The sequence below is a fragment of the Tachyglossus aculeatus genome, chromosome 23 (assembly GCF_015852505.1).
Source record: "Tachyglossus aculeatus isolate mTacAcu1 chromosome 23, mTacAcu1.pri, whole genome shotgun sequence".
In the NCBI taxonomy this organism is placed as follows: domain Eukaryota; kingdom Metazoa; phylum Chordata; class Mammalia; order Monotremata; family Tachyglossidae; genus Tachyglossus; species Tachyglossus aculeatus.
The window spans coordinates 39259360-39286455 of NC_052088.1; the positions used below are offsets into that span (position 1 = coordinate 39259360).

Sequence of the window (27096 nt, forward strand, 5' to 3'; positions counted from 1 at the left end):
GGGTGATGGGCATGGGTGTCAATAAGGGAGGAGAAATAGTTTTGTCTGGCAGAAGAGAGGGCTGAGTTAAGGCAGGAAAGGATAAACTTGAAGTGAACGAGGTTGGCATGGTGTTTAGACTTTCGCCAGCAGCGTTCGGCAGCTCGAGCATAAGAGCGAAGGAGGCGGACAGTGGCAGTGATCCAGGGCTGTGGGTTAGCGATGTGAGAGCGGCGGAGGGAAAGGGGAGCGAGCGAGTCTAGCTGAGTAGAAAGGGTAGAGTTGAGAGCAGTAATCTGATCATCAAGACTGGGTAGAGAGGAGAGGGCGGCGAGGTGGGGTGTGAGGCGCTCCGAAAGATGGGTGGGGTCCAGAGAGCGGAGATCTCTGTGAGGGAGTAATACGGATTTACAGGGGAAAGGAGTGTGAGTGAGGAGGCAGGTGAGAAGATTATGATCAGAGAGAGGGATCACAGAGTTGGTGAGGGTGGACACAGTGCAGCGGTAGGAGATGATGAGGTCGAGGGTATGACCAAGTTGGTGAGTGGGTGAGGTGGGGTGGAGGAAGAGGTTGGCAGCGTCAAGGAGAGATAGAAGGCGGGCGGCAGAGGGGTCGTTAGGGATATCCATGTGGATATTAAAGTCTCCGAGGATCAGAGTGGGCATGGAGAAGGAGAGAAGGAATGTGATATGTTTTGTTGTCTGTCTCCCCCTTCTAGACTGTGAGCCCACTGTTGGGTAGGGACTGTCTCTACGTGTTGCCGACTTGGACTTCCCAAGCGCTTAGTACAGTACTCTGCACACAGTAAGCACTCAATAAATACGATTGATTGATTGATTGATGAATGAGGTGGCAGAGCTGGGATTAGAACCCAGCACATAATAAAAACCATCATTATTATTATTATTATTATTATTATTACAGTTCGGCAATGAACAGCAGATGGATCAGAACACCACTCCAGCCGGTGCCCAACTACGGCTAACAGAACCAACCTTGATTTGGTGGACTGGACTTGAAAATACTTTGGTTTGTGTCAGCCCAGAGCAATTTTTCATACCAGCAGACTGCTACTAGGAATGGAGCCCAAAGACTGTGATTGTTCCACTTCAGGGGACAAAAGGCAAAGACTCTGAACAAAAAGCATTCCCTCTAGTTCACTCCAAAAAGAGCATTTCTTAGATATTTGGAAGCGCTTTGTGCAAAGCACCACATTAAACACTTGGGAGACTGCAATGGAGATGAAATCTCCAAGCTAGCTCTCTCCCTCCCTTCAAGGCCCTGCTGAGAGCTCACCTCCTCCAGGAGGCCTTCCCAGACTGAGCCCCTTCCTTCCTCTCCCCCTCGTCCCCCTCTCCATCCCCCCCATCTTACCTCCTTCCCTTCCCCACAGCACCTGTATCTATGTATATATGTTTGTACATATTTATTACTCTATTTATTTATTTTACTTGTACATATCTATTCTATTTATTTTATTTTGTTAGTATGTTTGGTTTTGTTCTCTGTCTCCCCCTTTTAGACTGTGAGCCCACTGTTGGGTAGGGGCTGTCTCTATATGTTGCCAATTTGTACTTCCCAAGGGCTTAGTACAGTGCTCTGCACATAGTAAGCGCTCAATAAATACGATTGATGATGATGAAATAAGCTGTGGAGGAAGTCCACATTTCAGTTTCCCCTGCTCTGTGTGGTACGTTATTACGAAACCACTATAGATCAGTGGAACTTGGGATGGTCGGTCTTCCTAAATTAAAAATTTAAACACACGAAGCACAAAGCATTCCCAACTCAAGAATATGTAGTCAAACCAAGAAAATACTATAACAATGATCGATTCCCAGGATTCCCAGGGGAAAACCTTTCTCCCTTGTTTCTACCTGCTTTGGATTTGGGAACCACTTTTATTGAAAAAAATATAAGTTCAGTACAACCACTCTTTGAATATAAAATTTGAACTCCATCCTCAGCTCAAATTTCTGTCTCTCAAAGCCCAAATCTTTCTATTTTCACATCGACTGTTGCCTCGTAATTAGATAGTGAGAAGGGTTTATTTAATGCTCACGGTCTGTTCAAACCACTCAAACATATCTGAAGAGGATTTATTTTGAAAGACGGTTTCGCTCGCGACTGAGGTAAAAATTGTTTATCCTAAGACTTGAGAGGCAGCGTCAATGGACCCCAGGGTTGGGATTCAGAAGGGCCTGGGTTCTAATCCCACTGTTTGTTGTGTGAGCTTGAGCATGTCACTTACCTTTTAGACTGTGAGCCCACTGTTGGGTAGGGACTGTCTCTATATGTTGCCAACTTGTACTTCCCAAGCGCTTAGTACAGTGCTCTGCACACAGTAAGCACTCAATAAATACGATTGATTGACTGATTGATTGATTACCTTCTTTGTGCCTCAGTTACGAGTTATCTCATCTGTAGAGTGGAGATTTAGATAATGAGTTCCATGCTTTGCACATAGTAAGCGCTTAATAAATGCCATTATTATTATTATTATTATGAGAAGCAGCATGGCTCAGTGGAAGGAGCACAGGCTTTGGAGTCAGAGTTCATGGGTTCGAATCCCGGCTCTGCCAATTGTCAGCTGGGTGACTTTGGGCAAGTCACTTAACTACTCTGGGCCTCAGTTACCTCATCTGTAAAATGGGGATTAAGACTGCGAGCCCCCCTTGGGACAGCCTGATCATCTTGTAACCTCCCCAGCGCTTAAAACATTGCTTTGCACATAGTAAGCATTTAATAAATGCCATTATTATTATTTTTATTATTATTACATGGGATGGACTGTGTCCTACCTGATTAGCTTGTAATAATAATAATAATGATGGCATTTGTTAAGCGCTTACTATGTGCAGAGCACTGTTCTAAGCGCTGGGGGGGGAATACAAGGTGATCAAGTTGCCCCATGTGGGGTTCACAATCTTAATCCCCATTTTACAGATGAGGTAACTGAGGCTCAGAGAAGTTAAGTGCCTTGCCCAAGGTCACACAGCAGTCATGTGGTGGAGTCGGGATTCGAACCCATGACCTCTGACTCCAAAGCCCGGGCTCCTTCCACGGAGCCACGCTGCTTCTCTAACAGTATCTACTCCAGTGTTCAGTAGAGTACCTGGCACCTAGTAAGCAGTTAACAAACACCACTAAAAAGACTCTCCCAAAGATGCTCATTATTGAGGTCAGACCAAAAACTGAAGTTCACCCTAAAGACGGCATTTCTTAGATATTTGGAAGTGCTTTGTGCAAAGCACCACATTAAACACTTGGGGGACGGCAAGGGAGATGAAATAAGCTGTGGAGGAAGTCCACATTTCAGTTGCACCTGCTCTGTGTGGTACGTTATTGCAAAACGACTATAGATCAGTGGAACTCTGGATGGTCGGTCTCCCTAAACTAAAAATTTAAACACACGAAGCAAACTTTCACTTTTATCTTTGCGAAAACAAGAACGCACGCACTTAAAAAACCCAAGTCACTTGTGTCTGAAGAAGCAAAAAAAAAAGCACTAGTCACCCAGTTCTCCGAGAACGCTTATTTTCACTACGCTTTTCATCTAGAATCCCAGGATTCCCAGGGGAAAACCTTCCTCCCTTGCTTCTACCTGCTTTGGATTTGGGAACCACTTTTATTGACAAAAATATAAGTTCGGTACAACCACTCTTTGAATAGAAAATTTGAACTCCATCCTCAGCTCAAATTTCTGTCTCTCAAAGCCCACATCTTTCTATTTTCACATCAGCTGTTGCCTCGTAATTAGATTGCGAGAAGGGGTTACTGGGTGGTACTAGGGAACATTTTTCTGAGAACGCGCAACGATCTGGACAGAACGCTGCAGGCCCCGGAATGTGAGTTTCTCTTTTGGTGGGTTGTGGGACTGTGAGTTCTGCGATGTGGGAGCTAATTTGTTCTTGCCCATACTAGGTTACTTCTGTTTCCATGTCTGGTGAGACCCACGAGACGTGGGACCAGCGCGGTGACCTCACTGTGTTGGCTGGATGAATATGGTTAAAAGCCTGCATGCGGCAGAGGGAAGCTTTATCAACACCTTTCGGCTCCACGGGGCTGCGGTGAAAGAAACACGTGTGGATATGCAGACCGTGCAAAGAAACACGCTCAGCCAGCGGTCAAATCCCGAGGCTGAGGAGATGAAGACCCGGGGTGACCGCCACAAAACTGGGCACCGCTGCAGATTCACCAAGGAAGCCGTCGGACTCAATGCCTGCTGCCCCGGCCCTGCCGAAGAACGCAGTGACGGGAGAATACCCTGCAAAGCTGGTTGAAGAGTTTTACCATCATTTCATCACATCCCCAACCACCAAGTGTGAGGCTCTTTGGAAAAGAGAGAAGCCAGGATGGGATGGCCTGGCCAGATCCCTAAGTCTGGAGGAAATCTCCCCCCAAGAGAGACAGACTCTCTCTCTCTCTGCCGTGAAAAATGGTCCAGCACCTGAATCTGAGGGTATTTTTTTTAATGACATTTAAGTGCTTACTAAGTGCTCTAAGCACTGGGCTACGTACAATTTAATCAGGCCAAAGACAGTACCAGTTCCACATGGGGCTCACGGTCTTAAGTAGGAAGGGGATAAGGTATTGAATCCCCGTTTTGCAGCTGAGAAAACTGAGGCACGGAGAATTGAAGTGACTTGCTTAAGGTCACGCGCAGCAGGCAGATGGGCAGAGCTGGCATTAGAACCCAGGTCCTCTGGCTCCCGGGCTCGTGCTTTATCCAATAGTCTGTGGTCTTTCCTATTCTTGCAAAAATCACCAAGCAAGGAGACGATGCTTAGGCGTCTCCTGGGAGCTTCCCTAACAGAAACGTCGGAAGAGTGTCACGAGGGCTTCAAACACTCCACCACAACCACCGCCTTGAAAAAGTGAAGCTGTGCAAACTGCTGGATGCTCTCAGCTTCTCTCCACTGTTGGCAACCATAAACAGAGAAGCAGCGTGGCTCGGTGGAAAGAGCCCGGGCTTTGGAGTCAGAGGTCATGGGTTCAAATCCCGGCTCCACCAATTGTCAGCTGTGTGACTTTGGGCAAGTCGCTTCACTTCTCTGGGCCTCAGTTTCCTCATCTGTAAAATGGGGATGAAGACTGTGAGCCCCCCCGTGGGACAACCTGGTCACCTTGTGACCTCCCCAGAGCTTAGAACGGCGCTTTGCACATAGTAAGCGCTTAATAAATGCCATTATTATTAGACAGGGTTCTTTTGGGCAACTCCTGAAGAAAATGGCTAGACACGCCCTCTCCAACCTTCAACGCAGGTTCGCAACCCAGCAGACCGAGATCTTCACAACACCAAAGACAAAGAAGAAGGGCAAAGAGCAATTACACCACGGAGGAACAGCATGGCTGAGTGGAAAGAGCATGGGCCCGGGAGTTTGGGGACTTCGGTTCTAATTCCAGCTTCGCCACTTGTCTGCTGTGTGACCTCAGGAAAGTCACTTCACTTCTCTCTGCCTCAGTTACAGGGATTAAAGGAATCCGTCTTAAGATTGTGTTCCCCTTGGGGACCAAGAGCTTTGTCCAGCCTACCTACCTCGTATCCATCCCAGGGTGCCTGGCCCATAGTAAACACTTAACAAACACCATAAAATAAAAGGAAGTTACGGCTTAAACGGGTGAACTGCTCAGAATCCAAAAGCAGACGTTTTAAACCACCAATTAAAAAAACCCAAAACGATACTTTCAGCGAGATCACCTTTCTTCCAAGCCACCCCTCCGCATTACTGCCTCGATAATCATATGAGGATTGCAAATGCTTGCCTGTAACTAACATAAAAGCCCCCCAGAAACAAACAAAAATTTATCATAAAAGAGTCCTCAGAATGTGGAAAGGAACAAATAGGGAGAAGACAGAGGGAGAGAAAGAGAAGGAAAGAGGGGAATGGAGGGGGAAGAGTTTAACAATTTTTACACACTTTCTTTAGACCCATCTGGTTTTCTTTTGAGGCTCAAACATGCATTAATACTACACACTTCGTAATACAAACTAACATAAAAGGCCCCCAGAAACAAACAAAAATTTATCAAAAGAGTTCACAGAATGTGGAAAGGAACAAATAGGGAGAAGACAGAAGGAGAGAAAGAGAAGGAAAGAGGGAACTGGAGGGGGAAGAGTTTATTTAACAATTTTTACAGACTTTCTTTAGACCCATCTGGGTTTTTTTGGGGGCTCAAACATGCATTAATTCACACTTCTTAACTACACGCTTCTTAATACAAACTAACATAAAAGCCCCTCAGAAACAAACAAAAATTTATCAAAAGAGTCCACAGAATGTGGAAAGGAACAAATAGGGAGGAGAGAGGGAGAGAAAGAGAAGGAAAGAGGGGAATGGAGGGGGAAGAGTTTATTTAACAATTTTTACAGACTTTCTTTAGACCCATCTGGGTTTTTTTGGGGGCTCAAACATGCATTAATTCACACTTCTTAACTACACGCTTCTTAATACAAACTAACATAAAAGCCCCTCAGAAACAAACAAAAATTTATCAAAAGAGTCCACAGAATGTGGAAAGGAACAAATAGGGAGGAGAGAGGGAGAGAAAGAGAAGGAAAGAGGGGAATGGAGGGGGAAGAGTTTATTTAACAATTTTTACAGACTTTCTTTAGACCCATCTGGGTTTTTTTGGGGGCTCAAACATGCATTAATTCACACTTCTTAACTACACGCTTCTTAATACAAACTAACATAAAAGCCCCTCAGAAACAAACAAAAATTTATCAAAAGAGTCCACAGAATGTGGAAAGGAACAAATAGGGAGAAGAGAGAGGGAGAGAAAGAGAAGGAAAGAGGGGAATGGAGGGGGAAGAATTTAACAATTTTTACACACTTTCTTTAGACCCATCTGGTTTTCTTTTGAGGCTCAAACATGCATTAATGCACACTTCTTAACTACACGTTTCTTAATACAAACTAACATAAAAGCCCCCCAGAAACAAAGAAAAATTTATCATAAGAGTCCACAGAATGTGGAAAGGAATAGGGAGGAGAGAGAAGGAGAGAAACAGAAGGAAAGAGGGGAATGGAGGGGGAAGAGTTTAACAATTTTTACAGACTTTCTTTAGACCCATCTGGTTCTCTTTTGAGGCTCAAACATGCATTAATGCACACTTCTTAACTACACGCTTCTTAATACAAACTAACATAAAAGCCCCCCAGAAACAAACACAAATTTATCATAAGAGTCCACAGAATGTGGAAAGGAACAAATAGGGAGAAGAGAGAGGGAGAGAAAGAGAAGGAAAGAGGGGAATGGAGGGGGAAGAGTTTATTTATTCCTTGAACGAGTTGTCTACACGCGCTGCCTAGAATTCCTCAACGACAACTCTCTCCTCGACCCCCTCCAGTCTGGCTTCCGTCCCCTTCACTCCACGGAAACTGCCCTCTCAAAGGTCACCAATGACCTCCTGCTTGCCAAATCCAATGGCTCATATTCTGTCCTAATCCTCCTCGACCTCTCAGCTGCCTTTGACACTGTGGACCACCCCCTTCTCCTCAACACACTATCTGACCTTGGCTTCACAGACTCCGTCCTCTCCTGGTTCTCCTCTTATCTCTCCGGTCGTTCTTTCTCAGTCTCTTTTGCAGGCTCCTCCTCCCCCTCCCATCCCCTTACTGTGGGGGTTCCCCAAGGTTCAGTGCTTGGTCCCCTTCTGTTCTCAATCTACACTCACTCCCTTGGTGACCTCATTCGCTCCCACGGCTTCAACTATCACCTCTACGCTGATGACACCCAGATCTCCATCTCTGCCCCTGCTCTCTCCCCCTCCCTCCAGGCTCGCATCTCCTCCTGCCTTCAGGACATCTCCATCTGGATGTCCGCCCGCCACCTAAAGCTCAACATGTCGAAGACTGAGCTCCTTGTCTTCCCTCCCAAACCTTGTCCTCTCCCTGACTTTCCCATCTCTGTTGACGGCACTACCATCCTTCCCGTCTCACAAGCCCGCAACCTTGGTGTCATCCTCGACTCCGCTCTCTCATTCACCCCTCACATCCAAGCCGTCACCAAAACCTACCGGTCTCAGCTCCGCAACATTGCCAAGATCCGCCCTTTCCTCTCCATCCAAACTGCTACCCTGCTCATTCAAGCTCTCATCCTATCCCGTCTGGACTACTGCACCAGCCTTCTCTCTGATCTCCCATCCTCGTGTCTCTCTCCACTTCAATCCATACTTCATGCTGCTGCCCGGATTATCTTTGTCCAGAAACGCTCTGGGCATATTACTCCCCTCCTCAAAAATCTCCAGTGGCTACCAATCAATCTGAGCATCAGGCAGAAACTCCTCACCCTGGGCTTCAAGGCTGTCCATCACCTCGCCCCCTCCTACCTCACCTCCCTTCTCTCCTTCTACTGCCCAGCCCGCACCCTCCGCTCCTCCACCGCTAATCTCCTCCCCGTACCTCGTTCTTGCCTGTCCCGCCGTCGACCCCCGGCCCACGTCATCCCCCGGGCCTGGAATGCCCCCAATCCCTCTGCCCCTCCGCCAAGCTAGCTCTCTTCCTCCCTTCAAGGCCCTGCTGAGAGCTCACCTCCTCCAGGAGGCCTTCCCAGACTGAGCCCCTTCCTTCCTCTCCCCCTCGTCCCCCTCTCCATCCCCCCATCTTACCTCCTTCCCTTCCCCATAGCACCTGTATATATGTATATATGGTTGTACATATTTATTACTCTATTTATTTATTTATTTATTTATTTTACTTGTACATTTCTATCCTATTTTATTTTGTTGGTATGTTTGGTTCTGTTCTCTGTCTCCCCCTTTTAGACTGTGAGCCCACTGTTGGGTAGGGACTGTCTCTATGTGTTGCCAATTTGTACTTCCCAAGCGCTTAGTACAGTGCTCTGCACATAGTAAGCGCTCAATAAATACGATTGATTGATTGATTGATTGATTTAACAATTTTTACACACTATCTTTAGACCCATTGGTTTTCTTTTGAGGCTCAAACATGCATTAATTCACACTTCTTAACTACACGCTTAATACAAACTAACATAAAAGCCCCCCAGAAACAAACACAAATTTATCATAAGAGTTCACAGAATGTGGAAAGGAACAAATAGGGAGAAGAGAGAGGGAGAGAAAGAGAAGGAAAGAGGGGAATGGAGGGGGAAGAGTTTATTTAACAATTTTTACACACTATCTTTAGACCCATCTGGTTTTCTTTTGAGGCTCAAACATGCATTAATTCACACTTCTTAACTACACGCTTAATACAAACTAACATAAAAGCCCCCCAGAAACAAACAAAAATTTATAAGAGTCCACAGAATGTGGAAAGGAACAAATAGGGAGAAGAGAGAAGGAGAGAAAGAGAAGGAAAGAGGGGAATGGAGGGGGAAGAGTTTATTTAACAATTTTTACAGACTTTCTTTAGATCCATCTGGTTTTCTTTTGAGGATCAAACATGCATTAATACACACTTCTTTTTACAAGTTACAAGAAAACTGTGAACTTACCTGGCACCTGGAGGACACAACTAATGACCTTTTTCTGACCAAAGGGGAGGAGAGAGAATTCTTAATTTCACTGAGAAACTCAGCGTCCATACGGCACGAGAAACCTTGCTAAAAGAAAGCTGGAATCTCAACATTCAACTCACCTGCGGCTAGCTGATTTCTTCTCCGCTTCCTTCTCTGATTCTTTGGAAAGCGATTTAACGTTTTCTCTTATCCCCTTTAACTTTTTGGCAATACGTTCTTTCATGTGATTCTTCTCGTCACTATCCATATTTTCGTCGTCTTCCTCTTCGCTTTCATTCTCATCCTGTAGAGATGAAAGCAGGATTTGCCTTCCAGAGAAGCCAGCTCCCAGTGATGAGGTAACATGTCTATCAATTTCATTATACTAATCAATCAATCGTATTTATTGAGCGCTTACTGTGTGCAGACCACTGTACTAAGCGCTTGGGAAGTACAAGTTGGCAACATAGAGAGACATTCCCTACCCAACAGTGGGCTCACAGTCTAAAAGGCTACTATATTCTAGACAGTGTAAGCTTATTATGGGCAGGGAACAGTGTCTGCTAATTCTGTTGTATTGTAATAATAATCTAATAATGATGGCATTTGTTAAGCGCTTACTATGTGCAAAGCACTGTTCTAAACGCTGGGGGGGATACGAGGTGATCAGGTTGTCCCACGTGGGGCTCACAGTCGTAATCCCCGTTTTACAGATGAGGTAACTGAGGCTCAGAGAAGTTAAGTGACTTGCCCAAGGTCACACAGCAGACATGTGGCGGAGCCGGGATTCGAACCCATGACCTCGGACTCCAAAGCCCGGGCTCTTTCCACTGAGCCTCGTAATCCCCGTTTTACAGATGAGGTAACAGGCTCAGAGAAGTTAAGTGACTTGCCCAAGGTCACACAGCAGACACAGCAGAAGCAGCGTGGCTCAGTGGAAAAGGGATGGGCTTTGGAGTCAGAGGTCATGGGTTCAAATCCCGGCTCCGCCAATTGTCAGCTGTGTGACTTCGGGCAAGTCAATTCACTTCTCTGGGCCTCAGTTTCCTCATCTGTAAAATGGGGATGAAGACTGTGAGCCCCCCATGGGACAAACTGATCACCTTGTAACCTCCCCAGCGCTTAGAACAGTGCTTTGCATGTAGTAAGCGCTTAATAAATGCCATTATTACTATTATTATTAAAATGTGGCGGAGCCAGGAGTCGAACCCATGACCTCTGACTCCAAAGCCTGTGCTCTTTCCACTGAGCCACGCTGCTTCCTTACTTCCTTATTGTACTTCCTTATCGTGTTCATTCATTCATTCATTCAATCGTATTTACTGAGCGCTTACTGTGTGCAGAGCACTGGACTAAGCCCAATCAATCAATCAATTGTATTTATTGAGCGCTTACTGTGTGCAGAGCACTGGACTAAGCGCTTGGGAAGTCCAAGTTGGCAACACACAGAGACAGTCCCTACCCAACAGTGGGCTCACAGTCTAAAAGGACTGTGCTTAGTACAGTGCTCTGCACATAGTAAGTGCTCAGTAAATAGCAGGAATTGGTTGATTCTCATCAACTCTTTGTATTGTCCCAGTTCCTTCCATCTAATCATCAATCGTATTTATTGATCATAAATATTTATTTATTGCATCCCTCTAATGGTCACAGAAAACCTCTATTTGCCTAAAAATAATAATAATAATAATGATGGCATTTGTTAAGCACTTACCATGTGCAAAGCACTGTTCTAAGCGCTGGGGAGGATACACAGTGATCAGGTTGTCCCACTTGGGGCTCATAGTCTTAATCCCTCTTCCTCCCTTCAAGGCCCTGCTGAGAGCTCACCTCCTCCAGGAGGCCTTCCCAGACTGAGCCCCTTCCTTCCTCTCCCCCTCGTCCCCCTCTCCATCCCCCCCATCTTACCTCCTTCCCTTCCCCACAGCACCTGTATATATGTAGATATGTTTGTACATATTTATTACTCTATTTATTTATTTTACTTGTACATATCCTATTTATTCTATTTTGTTAGTATGTTTGGTTTTGTTCTCTGTCTCCCCCTTTTAGACTGTGAGCCCGCTGTTGGGTAGGGACTGTCTCTAGATGTTGCCAATTTGTACTTCCCAAGCGCTTAGTACAGTGCTCTGCACATAGTAAGTGCTAAAGTGCTTAACAAATACCATTATTATTATTATTACCTCCCTCCCCACCCCACAGCACTTGTGTATATATGTACATATTTATTATTCTATTTATTTTATTGACAACATGTATCTATAATTCTATTTCTATTGATGCTATTGCTATTGCTACTTGTTTTGTTGTCCGTCTCCCCCCTTCTAGACTGTGAGCCCATTGTTGGGTAGGGATTGTCTCTATTTGTTGCCGAACTGTACTTTCCAAGCGCTTAGTACAGTGCTCTGCACACAGTAAGCGCTCAATAAATAAGATTGAATGAATGAATGAATGAATGAATACATACGATTCTAGACTGTGAGCCCACTGTTGGGTAGGGACTGTCTCTATATGTTGCCAATTTGTACTTCCCAAGTGCTTAGTACAGTGCTCTGCACATAGTAAGCGCTCAATAAATACGATTAATGATGATACGATTGATGATGATGATGATCCCCATTTTACAGATGAGGTAACTGAGGCCCAGAGAAGTGAAGTGACTTGCCCAAAGTCCCACAGCTGACAATTGGCGGAGCCGGGATTTGAACCCATGACCTCTGACTCCAAAGCCCGGGCTCTTCCCACTGAGCCACGCCGCTTCTCACGCTGCGTCCCTCTAAGCAGAAGGACACGGTGCTCCTAAAGCGTTAATTATTCTTTTCTCTTTCTGGGTGAGAGGTAGGGACTGTCTCTATATGTTGCCAATTTGTACTTCCCAAGCGCTTAGTACAGTGCTCTGCACCTAGTAAGCGCTCAATAAATACGATTGATGATGATGATGATGGGTGTATCACGTCTGCAACATTTGGGACCGGCTTCTCGGAGTGGATTTGGCGGGGAGGACCGTCGTGGCCTTTAAATGAGCATATTGGAAGGCGCCTGTTTGGTGTAAAATGCGGCGACGGCTGATTAAGCCCAAGTGCCCGGCCTTCCGCTCATGAAACCAACTCAACTCCATCCCTCTGCTCAATGCTTCGGCCTTTATTCTCGTTCTCCAAAAAAGAATGTATATTTACATTCATTCATTCAATCGTATTTATTGAGCGCTTACTGTGTGCAGAGCACTGGACTAAGCGCTTGGGAAGTCCAAGTTGGCAACAGAGGGAGATGGTCCCTACCCAGCAGCGGGTTCGCAGTCTAGAAGGGGGAGACAGACAACAAAACAAAACATACTAACAAAATAAAATAAAAAGAATGAATATGTACAAGTAAAATAAATAGAGGATTAAATATGTACAAACATATATACATATATACAGGTGCTACTCTTCTCCCACTCCCTTCTGCATCACCCTTGCATCGGAGAAGCAGCGTGGCTCAGTGGAAAGAGCCCGGGCTTTGGAGTCAGAGGTCATGGGTTCTAATCCTGGCTCCCCTACATGTCTGCTGTGTGATCTTGGGCAAGTCACAACTTCTCTGAGCCTCAGTTCCCTCATCTGTAAAATGAGGATGAAGACTGTGAGCCCCACGTGGGCCAGCCTCATCACCTTGTATCCCCCCTCAGCGCTTAGAACAGTGCTTTGCACATAGTAAGCGCTTAGTAAATGCCATTATTATTATTATTATTATTTGATTTTGCTCTCTTTTTGCACTCCTCTCAGCATAATTTATTTATTTTTATTAACATATGTCTCCCGCTCTACAATGTAAATTCGTTGTGGGCAGGGAATGGGTCAACCAACTCTGTTAAGAGAAGCAGCGTGGCTCGGTGGAAAGAGCCCAGGCTTGGGAGTCAGAGGTCATGGGTTCTAATCCCGGCTCCCCCACGTGTCTGCTGTGTGACCTTGGGCAAGTCACAACTTCTCTGAGCCTCAGTTCCCTCATCTGTAAAATGGGGATGAAGACTGTGAGCCCCACGTGGGACAACCTGATCACCTTGTATCCCCCCCAGCGCTTAGAATAGTGCTTTGCACATAGTAAGCGCTTAGTAAATGCCATTATTATTATTATTTGATTTTGCTTCCTTTTTGCACTCCTCTCAGCATAATTTATTTATTTTTATTAATGTAAGTCTCCCGCTCTACCATGTAAATTCGTTGTGGGAAGGGAATGGGTCAACCAACTCTGTTAAGAGAAGCAGCGTGGCTCTGTGGAAAGAGCCCGGGCTTGGGAGTCAGAGGTCATGGGTTCTAAACCCGCCTCCCCCACGTCTGCTGTGTGATCTTGGGCAAGTCACAACTTCCCTGAGCCTCAGTTCCCTCATCTGTAAAATGGGGATGAAGACTCTAAGTCCCACGTGGGCCAACCTGATCACCTTGTATCCCCCCCAGCGCTTAGAATAGTGCTTTGCACATAGTAAGCGCTTAGTAAATGCCATTATTATTATTATTTCATTTTGCTCCCTTTTTGCACTCCTCTCAGCATAATTTATTTATTTTTATTAATGCATGTCTCCCGCTCTACAATGTAAATTCGTTGTGGGAAGGGAATGGGTCAACCAACTCTGTTAAGAGAAGCAGTGTGGCTCGGTGGAAAGAGCCCGGGCTTGGGAGTCAGAGGTCATGGGTTCTAATTCCGCCTCCCCCACGTCTGCTGTGTGATCTTGGGCAAGTCACTTAACTTCCCTGAGCCTCAGTTCCCTCATCTGTAAAATGGGGATGAAGACTGTGAGCCCCACGTGGGACAACCTCATCACCTTATGTATATATGTTTGTACATATTTATTGCTCTATTTATTTATTTATTTTACTTGTACAGATCTATTCTATTTATTTTATTTTGTTAGTATGTTTGGTTTTGTTCTCTGTCTCCCCCTTTTAGACTGTGAGCCCACTGTTGGGTAGGGACTGTCTCTAGATGTTGCTAACTTGGACTTCCCAAGCGCTTAGTACAATGCTCTGCACACAGTAAGCGCTCAATAAATACGATTGATTGATTGATTGATTGCTTTGCACATAGTAAGCGCTTAACAAATGCCATTATTATTATTATTGTTATATTGTACTCTCCCAAGCGCTTAGTGAAGTGCACTGCACACAGTTAAGCTCTCAATAAATACCACTGATTGAAATATGATTAATTGTATTGAAGGGAGGCTCCCGCAGGGAGAAACCGTTAGACTTTTCTTTATTCATTCAATCGTATTTATTGAGCGCTGACTGTGTGCAGAGCACTGTACTAAGCGCTTGGGAAGTACAATTTGGCAACATATAGAGACGGTCCCTACCCAACAGTGGGCTCACAGTCTAGAAGGGGGAGACAGAGAACGAAACAAAAACCAATGGAAAGAAAAGAATCCACGTGTCCGACTGGTAGCGTCAGCCCCTTTTGTAAATCAGCGGCTCTAACATAAACATTTCTCTCAAACATTCTGCACCTAGTTGATAAATTGCCCCCTATGCAATAGTACTTAGCCATCTCCCTAACCTAAATTAAAGCCCCTTGAAACGCATGCCTCTATAGGGAATTTAAGCTCCGTATTTATATTGGAAGGGCTACTCACGTCATCCGAATCCCTCATCACGTCGGCTCCCTGTTCGCTAAAAGAAAACAGACAAATGCAAGTAAGTTGGGGTTTCCGAATGAAACGAATGAGAGCTACGGAAAAAGCAGAGTGCTCTACACCATCATCATCATCATCATCAATCGTATTTATTGAGCGCTTACTATGTGCAGAGCACTGTACTAAGCGCTTGGGAAGTACAAGTTGGCAACATATAGAGACAGTCCCTACCCAACTCTACACGACTACAGTCCGCTCAATCTCAGTTAGAGAAGCAGTGTGGCTCAGTGGGAAGAGCCTGGGCTTTGGAGTCAGAGGTCATGGGTTCAATCAATCAATCAATCGTATTTATTGAACGCTTACTGTATGCAGAGCACTGGACTAAGCGCTTGGGAAGTCCAAGTTGGCAACATAAAGGGGGGGAGACAGAGAACAAAACCAAACATACGAACAAAATAAAATAAATAGAATAGATATGTACAAATAAAAATCAATCAATCATATTTATTGAGCGCTTACTATGTGCAGAGTACTGTACTAAGCGCTTGGGAAGTACAAATTGGCAACATATAGAGACAGTCCCTACCCAACAGTGGGCTCACAGTCTAAAAGGGGGAGACAGAGAACAAAACCAAACATACTAACAAAATAAAATAAGTAGAATAGATATGTACAAGTAAAATAGAGTAATAAATATGTACAAACATAATACATATATACAGCTTGTTCGAAACCCAGCTCTGCCAATTGTCAGCTGTGTGACCTTGGGCAAGTCACTTCACTTCTCTGGGCCTCAGTTGCCTCATCTGGAAAATGGGGATGAAGACTGTGAGCCCCCGGTGGGACAACCTGATCGCCTTGTAACCTCCCCAGCGCTTAGAACAGTGCTTTGCACATAGTAAGCGCTTAATAAATGCCATTATCATCACCATCAAGCTCGTTTCTCCGAAGCCGCTCCACTTAAACAGGCCCTATAGAGCAGACGGAAGGAGTTGACGAGCAACTTCTAGAGCAACGTCCCCCTTCTAAACTGTGAGCCCGCCGTTGGGTAGGGACCGTCTCTAGATGTTGCCAACTTGGACTTCCCAAGCGCTTAGTACAGTGCTCTGCACACAGTAAGCGCTCAATAAATACGATTGAATGAATGAAAGGGCAGACAACTAGGCTACTGAATGAGTTCTGGCACTTTTCCAAGCCAGATGAATTATTCATTCATTCAGTCGTATTTATTGAGCGCTGACTGTGTGCAGAGCACTGTACTAAGCGCTTGGGAAGTACAAGTCGGCACATTATCAGTTGATTCTGATTTTATGTCAACACCCGTAAATTCCATAGGAATAAATCCCGTTTGGTGGCTTAGTGGAAGGGCACAGAACTGGGAACTAGGAGCCCTGGGTTTTTGGGGTTTTTTAATGTTATTTGTTCAGCGCTTACTATGTGCCAGCCTGTACTAACCGCTGGAGTAGATACAAGATAATCAGGTTGGACACAGTCCCTTTCCACATAATAATAATAATAATAATAATAATAACAATAATAATGATGGCATTTGTCAAGCGCTAACTTTGTGCTGTGCTTTAATCAGGTTGGACACAGTCCCTTTCCACATAATAATAATAATAATAATAATGGCATTTGTCAAGCACTAACTTTGTGCAAAGCACCATTCTAAGTGCTGGGGAGGATACAAGGTGATCAGGTTGTCCCACGGGGGGCTCACAGTCTTAATCCCCATTTTACAGATGAGGGAACTGAGGCATTTGAGAAGTTGTGACTTGCCCAGAGTCACCCAGCTGACAAGCGGCGGAGCCGGGATTAGAACCCGTGACCCCTGACTCCCAAGCCCGGGCTCTTTCCACTGAGCCACGCTGCTTCTCAGAGCTAAGACTGGAACCCTTTAATAATAATAATAATAATAATAATAATGGCATTTATTAAGCGCTTACTATGTGCAAAGCACTGTTCTAAGCTCTAGGGACGTTACAAGGTGATCAGGTTGTCCCACATAGGGCTCACAGTCTTTAACCCCATTTAAAGACGAGGGAACTGAGGCACAGAGAAGTGAAATGACTTGCCCAAGGTCACAGCGGACAAGTGGCATTTGGCAATCCCCACATCTGCTTCTCTACAGAGCCAACTGGCACGGCCCAGTACGAAGAGCAACAGACTGGGAGTCAGGTTCAATCAATGGCACTCAAAACTAATTGAAAGTTGAAATTCATAATCGAGAAGCAGCGTGGCTCAGTGGAAACGCTATTTCTCCCGGCGTTCCCATCCACACGCCGCCGAAGGAGGGGTTGCGGGGGTGGAAGAGGAGGAGGAGGAGGAAAAAAACCCGTGGAGCGAGGGTGGAGGTGGAGGGGAGTGAGCGGGGCGCTCATATAGTAATTTTACCTTGGATTTTGTTCCGGGCTTTTCCAAAGTGTGCTCACATTGTCACACGGTCTTCTAGACTGTGAGCCCACTGTTGGGTAGGGACCGTCTCTAGATGTTGCCAACTTGGACTTCCCAAGCGCTTAGTACAGTGATCTGCACGCAGTAAGCGCTCAATAAATACGTCTGATTGATTGATTGATTGGAAAGAGCCCGGGCTTTGGAGTCAGAGGTCATGGGTTCAAATCCCAGCCCCGCCACTTGTCAGCTGTGAGATTTGGGGCAAGTCTCACAGATTAGTCTGCCGCTAATCTCCTCACCGGGCCTCGTTCTCGCCCGTCCCGCCATCGACCCCCGGCCCGCGTCATCCCCCTGGCCCGGAATGCCCTCCCTCCTCACATCTGCCAAGCTTGCTCTCTTCCTCCCTTCAAGGCCCTACTGAGAGCACACCTCCTCCAGGAGGCCTTCCCACACTGATCCCCCTCCTTCCTCTCCCCCTTCTCCATCCCCCCCATCTTACCTCCTTCCCCTCCCCACAGCACCTGTATATATGTTTGTACGGATTTATTCCTCTATTTATTTTATTTGTACGTGTTTATTCTATTTATTTTATTTTGTTAATATCTTTTGTTTTGTTCTCTGTCTCCCCCTTCTAGACTGTAAGCCCACTGTTGGGAAGGGACCATCTCTATATGTTGCCAACTTGTACTTCCCAAGTGCTTAGTACAGTGCTCTGCACACAGTAAGCGCTCAATAAATACGATTGATTGATTGATTCCCAAGTGCTTAGTACAGTGCTCTGCACACAGTAAGCGCTCAATAAATACGATTGAATGAATGAATGAAAGTCACTTCACTTCTCTGGGCCTCAGTTCCCTCATCTGTCAAATGGGGATGAAGACAGTGAGCCCCCTTTGGGACAACCTGATCACCTTGTAACCTCCCCAGCACTTAGAACAGTGCTTTGCACATAGTAAGCGCTTAATAAATGCCATTATTATCATTATTAAAGGGTTCCAATCTTAGTTCTGACCCTGGCTGACAGTGTGACCTTGGGCAAATGACAACATCTCTGGGCCTCACCTGCAAAATGGGGAAATGACACTGTGTTCAACCTGATAAGCTTGTATCTACCCCAGTGCTTAGTACGGTGACTGGCATACAGTAAGCACTGAGCAGATATGATAAAAAAATCCATAAATACAATAGTGATGATGATGACAATGATGAATATTATCATTATTACTAACCACCTTGGGAGTCAGGAGGACCTGGGCTCTGATCCCTGCTCTGCCACTTGTCTGCTGTGTGACCTATGTGCCTCAGTTACTTCATCTGTAAAATGGGGAGAGGGGCTGTGTTCCACCTGATATATTACTCTATTTAGTTTATTACTCTATTTATTTATTTTATTTGTACATATTTATTCTATTTATTTTATTGTGTTAATCTGTTTTTTTTGTTTTGTTGTCTGTCTCCCCCTTCTAGACTGTGAGCCCGCTGTTGGGTAGGGACCGTCTCTAGATGTTGCCACTTGTACTTCCCAAGTGCTTAGTACAGTGCTCTGCACACAGTAAGTGCTCAATAAATACAACTGAATGAATGAATGAATGAATGAATAAGCTTGTATCTACCCTAGTGCTTAGTACAGTGCCTGGCATACAGTAAACACTGAGCAGATATCATAAAAAAAAACATAAATACAATAGTGATGATGATGACAATGATTAATATTACCATTATTAGTAACCACCCTGGGAGTCGGGAGGACCTGGGCTCTGATCCCTGCTCTGCCACTTGTCTGCTGTGTGACCTATGTGCCTCAGTTACTTCATCTGTAAAATGGGCATAGGGGCTGTGTTCTACCTGATAAGCTTGTATCTACCCCAGTGCTTAGTACAGTGCCTGGCATACAGTAAGCACCAAGCAGATAACATAAAAAAACCATAAATACAACAGTGATGATGATGACAATGATTATTGTTATCATTATTACTAACCACCTTGGGAGTCAGGAGGAACTGGGCTCTGATCCCTGCTCTGCCACTTGTCTGCTCTGTGACCTATGTGCCTCAGTTACTTCATCTGTAAAATGGGGAGAGGGGCTGTGTTCTACCTGATAAGCTTGCATCTACCCCAGTGCTTAGTACAGTGCCTGGCATACAGTAAGCACTGAGCAGATACCATAAAAAAACCATAAATACAATAGTGATGATGATGACAATGATTACTATTATTATTATTACTAACCACCTTGGGAGTCAGGAGGAATTGGGCTCTGATCCCTGCTCTGCCACTTGTCTGCTGTGTGACCTATGTGCCTCAGTTACTTCATCTGTAAAATGGGGAGAGGGGCTGTGTTCCACCTGATTAGCTTTTATCTACCCCAGTGCTTAGTACAGTGCCTGGCACACAGTAAGCACTGAGCTGATACCATAAAAAACCCATAAATACAACAGTGATGATGATGACAATGATTATTATTATCATTATTACTAACCACCTTGGGAGTCGGGAGGAACTGGGCTCTGATTCCTGCTCTGCCACTTGTCTGCTCTGTGACCTATGTGCCTCAGTTACTTCATCTGTAAAATGGGGAGAGGGGCTGTGTTCTACCTGATAAGCTTGTTTCTACCCCAGTGCTTAGTACAGTGCCTGGCATACAGTAAGCACCGAGCAGATACCATAAAAAAACCATAAATACAACAGTGATGATGATGACGATGATTAATATTATCATTATTACTAACCACCTTGGCAGAAGAGCTTTTTGCTTCCTTCAATTTTAACATCAGTGGGTGTATTTTGTGTGTCTTCCAAAGCACTGGGTAAAGGGCAAGCCACCTAACTTTTCTGTACCTCAGTTACCTCATCTGTAAAATGGGGATAAAGACTGTGAGCCCCACATGGGACAACCTGATGATGTTGAATCTATTCCAGGGCTTGGAACAGTGCTTGGCACATAGTAAATGCTTAACCGATACCATTATAACTAGAGAAGCAGCACGGCTCAGTGGAAAGAGCCCGGGCTTGGGAGTCAGAGGTCATGGGTTCAAATCCCAAGCCCGCCAATCGTCAGCTGTGTGACTTTGGGTAAGTCACTTCTCTGGGCCTCAGTTTCCTCATCTGTAAAATAGGGATGAAGACTGTGAGCCCCACAGGGAATGACCTGATCACCTTGTAACCTCCCCCGCGCTTAGAAAAGTGGTTTGCACATAGTAAGTGCTTAATCAATCAATCAATCAATCGTATTTATTGAGCGCTTACTGTGGGCAGAGCTTAACAAATGTCATCTTTATTATTATGATGTAATGCCCAAATTAGGGGTACTACATATGAGCGGTAGGGCTCGGGGAATATTGAGAGAGTTGGGCGCTGCTTTTCTGAATTGTATTCACCCGAGGTCAACAAGAAAGCATTCACAGGGAGAAATGTCCGACCTTTCCACAGCGGGAACCGAACTCAGGTGGGGATCATCCTTCAGCAAGTCGTGGCTGCTCTTACTCTTCCCCTTCATGCTCTGAAAAGACAAGAGAGCACTTGATCTGTCAACAGGAGCGACTGAGCACCCGCTGCGGGGTGAGGAGCCCCGTAATAATAATAATAATGATGGTATTTATTAAGCGCTTACTATGTGCAAAGAACTGTTCTAAGAGCTGGGAAGGTTACAAGGTGATCAGGTTGTCCCACGGGGGGCTCCCAGTCTTCATCCCCATTTTACAGATGAGGGAACTGAGGCCCAGAGAAGGGAAGGGACTTGCCCAAAGTCACCCAGCTGACAAGTGGTGGAGCCGGGATTTGAACCTGTGACCTTGGACTCCAAAGCCCGGGCTCTTTTCCACAGAGCCACGCTGCTTCTCTACTGAGCCACGCTGCTTCTCTCTGTACATGAGAAGCAGCGTGGCTCAGTGGAAAGAGCCCGGGCTTTGGAGTCAGAGGTCATGGGTTCAAATCCTGGCTCCGTCAACTGTCAGTTGTGTGACTTTGGGCAAGCCACAAATTCTCTGGGCCTCAGTTCCCTCGCCTGTAAAATGGGGATGAAGACTGTGAGCCCCCCGTGGGACAACCTGATCACCTTGCAACCTACCCAGCGCTTAGAACAGTGATCTGACATAGTAAGCGCTTAATAAATGCCATTATTATTATTATTGTTATTATTATTATAGAAGGGGGAGACAAACAAAACATGTAGATGGGTGTCAAAATCGTCAGAACAAATAGAATTAAAGCTATATGCACATCATTAACAAAATAAATAGAATAGTAAATATGTACAAGTAAAATAGAGTAATAAATCTGTGCAAATATATATATATGTATATATATATATATATATATATATATATATATATATATTTCAAAAGGGTCCAAGGGTAACTTCCTTTTAACTTCCTGTCCTCATCCCATCACGCACAGGAGAGCAACTCGGTGCCATCCCCACACCTACGTTCATTCATTCAATCGTATTTATTGAGCGCTTACTGTGTGCAGAGCACTGTACTAAGCGCTTGGGAAGTCCAAGTCGGCAACATATAGAGACAGTCCCTACCCAACAGTGGGCTCACAGTCTAGAAGGGGGAGAAAGACTACAAAACAAAACATGGAGACAGGTGTCAAAATCGTCAGAACAAACAGAATTAAAGCTACATGCGCATCGTTAACAAAATAAATAGAATAGTAAATATGTACAAGTATCTGTAATAATAATAGTAATGATGGCATTTATTAAGCACTTACTAGGTGCAAAGCAGTGTTCTAAGCACTGAACTGTACAAACATATACCTATGTATGTATACGTATATACGTGTATATACTTCAAAAGGGTCCAAGGGTAACTTCCTTTTAACTTCCAGTCATCATCATCATCAATCGTATTTATTGAGCGCTTACTGTGTGCAGAACACTGTACTAAGCGCTTGGGAAGTACAAATTGGCAACATATACAGTCCCTATCCCTCATCCCATCACGCACAGGAGAGCAACTCAGTGCCATCCCCACACCTACGTTCATTCATTCAATCGTATTTATTGAGCGCTTACTGTGTGCAGAGCACTGTACTAAGCGCTTGGGAAGTCCAAGTCGGCAACATAGAGAGACGGTCCCTACCCGACAGTGGGCTCACAGTCTAGAAACAGCAAATGAGTCAAGAATCATACCTACATGTATGATGGGGATTCAGATTGAAGCTCTCCGGACTGAAAGAGCCTTGGGGGTCTTTTGAAAAAGTCAGGGCTTGGAGGGGGTAAACGTTCATGGCCCGGGCTTCGTATCGTTCATTCATTCAATCATATTTATTGAGCGCTTACTGTGTGCAGAGCACTGTACTAAGCGCTTGGGAAGTCCAAGTTTGCAATCAATCAATCAATCGTATTTATTGAGCGCTTACAGTGTGCAGAGCACTGGACTAAGCGTTTGGGAAGTCCAAGTTGGCAACATCTAGAGACAGTCCCTACCCAACAGTGGGCTCACAGTCTAAGAGGGGGAGACAGAGAACAAAACCAAACATAATAATAAAATAAAATAAATAGAATAGATATGTACAATTAAAATAAATAAATAGAGTAATAACATATAGAGTTGCAACATATAGAGACGGTCCCTACCCAAGATTACAGATAACATCATCATCATCAATCGTATTTATTGAGCGCTTACAGTGTGCAGAGCAGTGTACTAAGCGCTTGGGAAGTCCAAGTTGGCAATCAATCAATCAATCGTATTTATTGAGCGCTTACAGTGTGCAGAGCACTGGGCGTTTGGGAAGTCCAAGTTGGCAACATATAGAGACGGTCCCTACACAACAGTGGGCTCACAGTCTAAAAGGGGGAAACAGAGAACAAGACCAAACATACTAACAAAATAAAATAAATAGAATAGATATGTACAAGTAAAATAGAGTAATAACATATAGAGATGCAACATATAGAGACGGTCCCTACCCAAGAGTACAGATATCATCATCATCATCATCATCAATCGTATTTATTGAGCGCTTACAGTGTGCAGAGCAGTGTACTAAGCGCTTGGGAAGTCCAAGTTGGCAACATATAGAGACAGTCCCTACCCAACAGTGGGCTCACAGTCTAAAAGGGGGAGATGGAGAACAAAACCAAACATACTAACAAAATAAAATAAATAGAATAGATATGTACAAGTAAAATAGAGTAATAACATATAGAGTTGCAACATATAGAGACGGTCCCTACCCAAGATTACAGATATCATCATCATCATCAATTGTATTTATTGAGCGCTTACAGTGTGCAGAGCACTATACTAAGCGCTTGGGAAGTCCAAGTTGGCAACATATAGAGACAGTCCCTACCCAACAGCGGGCTCACAGTCTAAAAGGGGGAGACAGAGAACAAAACCAAACATACTAACAAAATAAAATAAATAGAATAGATATGTACAAGTAAAATAAATAAACAGAGTAATAACATATAGAGTTGCAACATATAGAGACGGTCCCTACCCAAGTTTACAGATATCATCATCATCATCAATCGTATTTATTGAGCGGTGTGTGCAGAGCACTGTACTAAGCGCATGAGAGCTGTGGGGCAGGGAGGGGGAAGAACAAAGGTAGCAAGTCCGGGTGATGATGATGATAATAATAATAATAATGATAGCATTTATTAAGCGCTTACTATGTGCAAAGCACTGTTCTAAGCGCTGGAGGGGTTACAAGGTGATCAGGTATCAGAGCCGGCAGAATTGGAGGGAAGCGGACTTTCCATTAAGACTGTGAGCCCCCCGTGGGACAACTTGATCACCTTGTAACCTCCCCATCATCATCATCATCAATCGTATTTATTGAGCGCTTACTATGTGCAGAGCACTGTACTAAGCGCTTGGGAAGTACAAATTGGCAACATATAGAGACAGTCCCTACCCAACAGTGGGCTCACAGTCCCCAGCGCTTAGAACAGTGCTTCGCACATAGTAAGCGCTTAATAAATGCCATTATTATTATTATTATTCCACTGGAGTTTCCAGATGGAGTTGGCATGTCACACACATGCCAGCTTCTAGGAAGTTAAAGCGGTGGGTTATGGTAGCCCAGCTAATAGAGCAGAGGAACGCTCATTCCGGGCTGCATTTACCCACAATAAAAATCGGAAGAGAGAGAGGCAGCGTGGCCCACTGGAAAGATCCAACAACTGGGAGAAGGAGTACCCGGATCGGGTGAGGGGACCGCAGCCATCTTAGCGCAGGGCGGGGGCTGCAGGCCCGGGGCTGAGGTTCATTTATCAATCAATCAATCATATTTATTGAGCGCTTACTATGTGCAGAGCACTGTACTAAGTGCTTGGGAAGTACAAATTGGCAACATCTAGAGACAGTCCCTACCCAACATTGGGCTCACAGTCTAAAAGGGGGAGACAGAGGACAAAACCAAAGATACTAACAAAATAAAATAAATAGAATAGATATGTACAAATAAAATAAATAAATAGAGTAATAAATATGTACAAACATATATACATATATACAGGTGCTGTGGGGAAGGGAAGGAGGTAAGATGGGGGGATGGAGAGGGGGACGAGGGGGAGAGGAAGGAAGGGGCTCAGTCTGGGAAGGCCTCCGGGAGGAGGTGCGCTCTCAGTAGGGCCTTGAAGGAAGGAAGAGAGCTAGCTTGGCGGATCATCATCATCATCAATCGTATTTATTGAGCGCTTACTATGTGCAGAGCACTGTACTAAGCGCTTGGGAAGTACAAATTGGCAACGTATAGAGACAGTCCCTACCCAACATTGGGCTCACAGTCTAAAGGGGGGAGACAGAGGACAAAACCAAACATACTAACAAAATAAAATAAATAGAATAGATATGTCCAAGTAAAATAAATAAATAAATAGAGTAATAAATAAGTACAACCATATATACATATATACAGGTGCTGTGGGGAACAGTAAGCGCTTACCAAATACCATAATAATTGTTATTATTATTATTCCAATCCCAGCCCCGTAACGCTTATGTCTTTATACTCTGCCTCGTCCCTAGCTGTAATTTATTTTTCAAATCTATCTCGCCCTCTAGATTTGAAGGTGCTTGAGGGCAGGAATCGGGTCTTCCGGGCTTTCTTTTATTGTACTTTCCCAAGCCCTTAATACAGTGCTCTGCACACGGTAAGTGTAGACTGTAAGCTCGTTTGGGCAGGGAATGTGTCTGTTATAGTGTCCTCTTCCAAGCGCTTAGCACAGTGCTCTGCACACGGAAAGTGTAGTAGTACCCCTACACAGTAAGCTCCTTTGGGCAGGGAATGTGTCTGTCCCCATCCCCCACGCCCGACTTCCTTCCCCTCCCTACAGCACCTGTATATATTCATTCATTCATTCAATCGTATTTATTGAGCGCTTACTGTTTGCGGAGCACTGTACTAAGCGCTTGGGAAGTACAAGTTGGCAACATACAGAGACGGTCCCTACCCACCAGCGGGCTCACAGTCTAGAAGGGGGAGTATGTTTGTACAGATTTATTACTCTATTTTAGTTGTCCATATTTACTATTCTATTTACTTTGTTAATGATGTGCATTTAGTTTTAATAATTCTATTTGGTCTGACGACCATGTAAAATGTAAATGGGGATTAAGACTGGGAGCCCCCCGGGGGACAACCTCATCACCTTGGAACCTCCCCAGCGCTTAGAACAGTGCTTTGCACAGAGTAAGCGCTCAGTAAATGCCTTCATTGCTATTATTCTCTGGGCCTCAGTTCCCTCATCTGTAAAATGGGGATGAAGACTGTGAGCCCCCTGGGGGAAAATCTCATCACCTTTTAGACTGTGAGCCCACTGTTGGGTAGGGACCGTCTCTATATGTTGCCAATTTGTACTTCCCAAGCGGTTAGTACAGTGCTCTGCACACAGTAAGCGCTCAATAAATATGATTGATGATGAGAGACAGGGGACCCGGGTTCTAGTCACTGCTGTGCCTCTGGACTGCTCCGCGGCCTCGAGCTTCGCGTCGCCTCTTTGCGCCTCCGTTTCCTCATTTGTAAGCTAAGGTAAAATACCTGTTCTCCCTCCCTCTTACTAATAATAATGATGATGGCATTTATTAAGCGCTTACTATATGCAAAGCACTGTTCTAAGCGCTGGGGGAGATGCAAGGTGATCAGGTTGTCCCACGGGGGGCTCACAGTCTTAATCCCATTTTCCAGATGAGGGAACTGAGGCCCAGAGAAGTGAAGTGACTAGCCCAAAGTCACACAGCTGGCAGGATTTGAACCCATGACCTCTGACTCCAAAGCCCGGGCTCTTTCCATTGAGCCACGCTGCTTCTCTTCGACTGTTATCCCCATGTGAAACAGGGACCGTGTCCCTGATTGGATTATCGCATTATCGTATATCTACCCCAGCACACGGTAGGGGTTACCTCTGGCCTGGAATACCCTTTTTCTTCACAGAGAAGCAGCGTGGCTCAGTGGAAAGAGCGCGGGCTTTGGAGTCAGAGGTCACGGGTTCAAATCCTGGCTCCCCCAATTGTCAGCTGTGTGACTTTGGGCAAGTCACTTCACTTCTCTGGGCCTCAGTTACCTCATCCGTAAAATGGGGATTAAGACTGTGAGTCCCCTGTGGGACAACCTGATCACCTTGTAACCTCCCCAGCGCTCAGAACAGTGCTTTGCACATAGTAAGTGCTTAATAAATGCTATTATTATTG

At 45.0% G+C, this 27096-nt stretch overlaps 1 protein-coding gene across 1 annotated transcript in view; it reads right to left on the bottom strand.

The window, feature by feature from the left end:
• The window catches only part of CWC27 (CWC27 spliceosome associated cyclophilin), a 254507-nt gene that overhangs the window by 189852 nt on the left and 37559 nt on the right, over positions 1-27096 (bottom strand). The window contains exons 8-10 of the mRNA XM_038765725.1: positions 20863-20942; positions 15050-15086; positions 9588-9751 (exon numbers count right to left, since the gene is read on the bottom strand). Of these exons, the coding sequence (XP_038621653.1) occupies positions 9588-9751; positions 15050-15086; positions 20863-20942 (281 nt within the window). The remainder of the gene's footprint in view (positions 1-9587; positions 9752-15049; positions 15087-20862; positions 20943-27096) is intronic.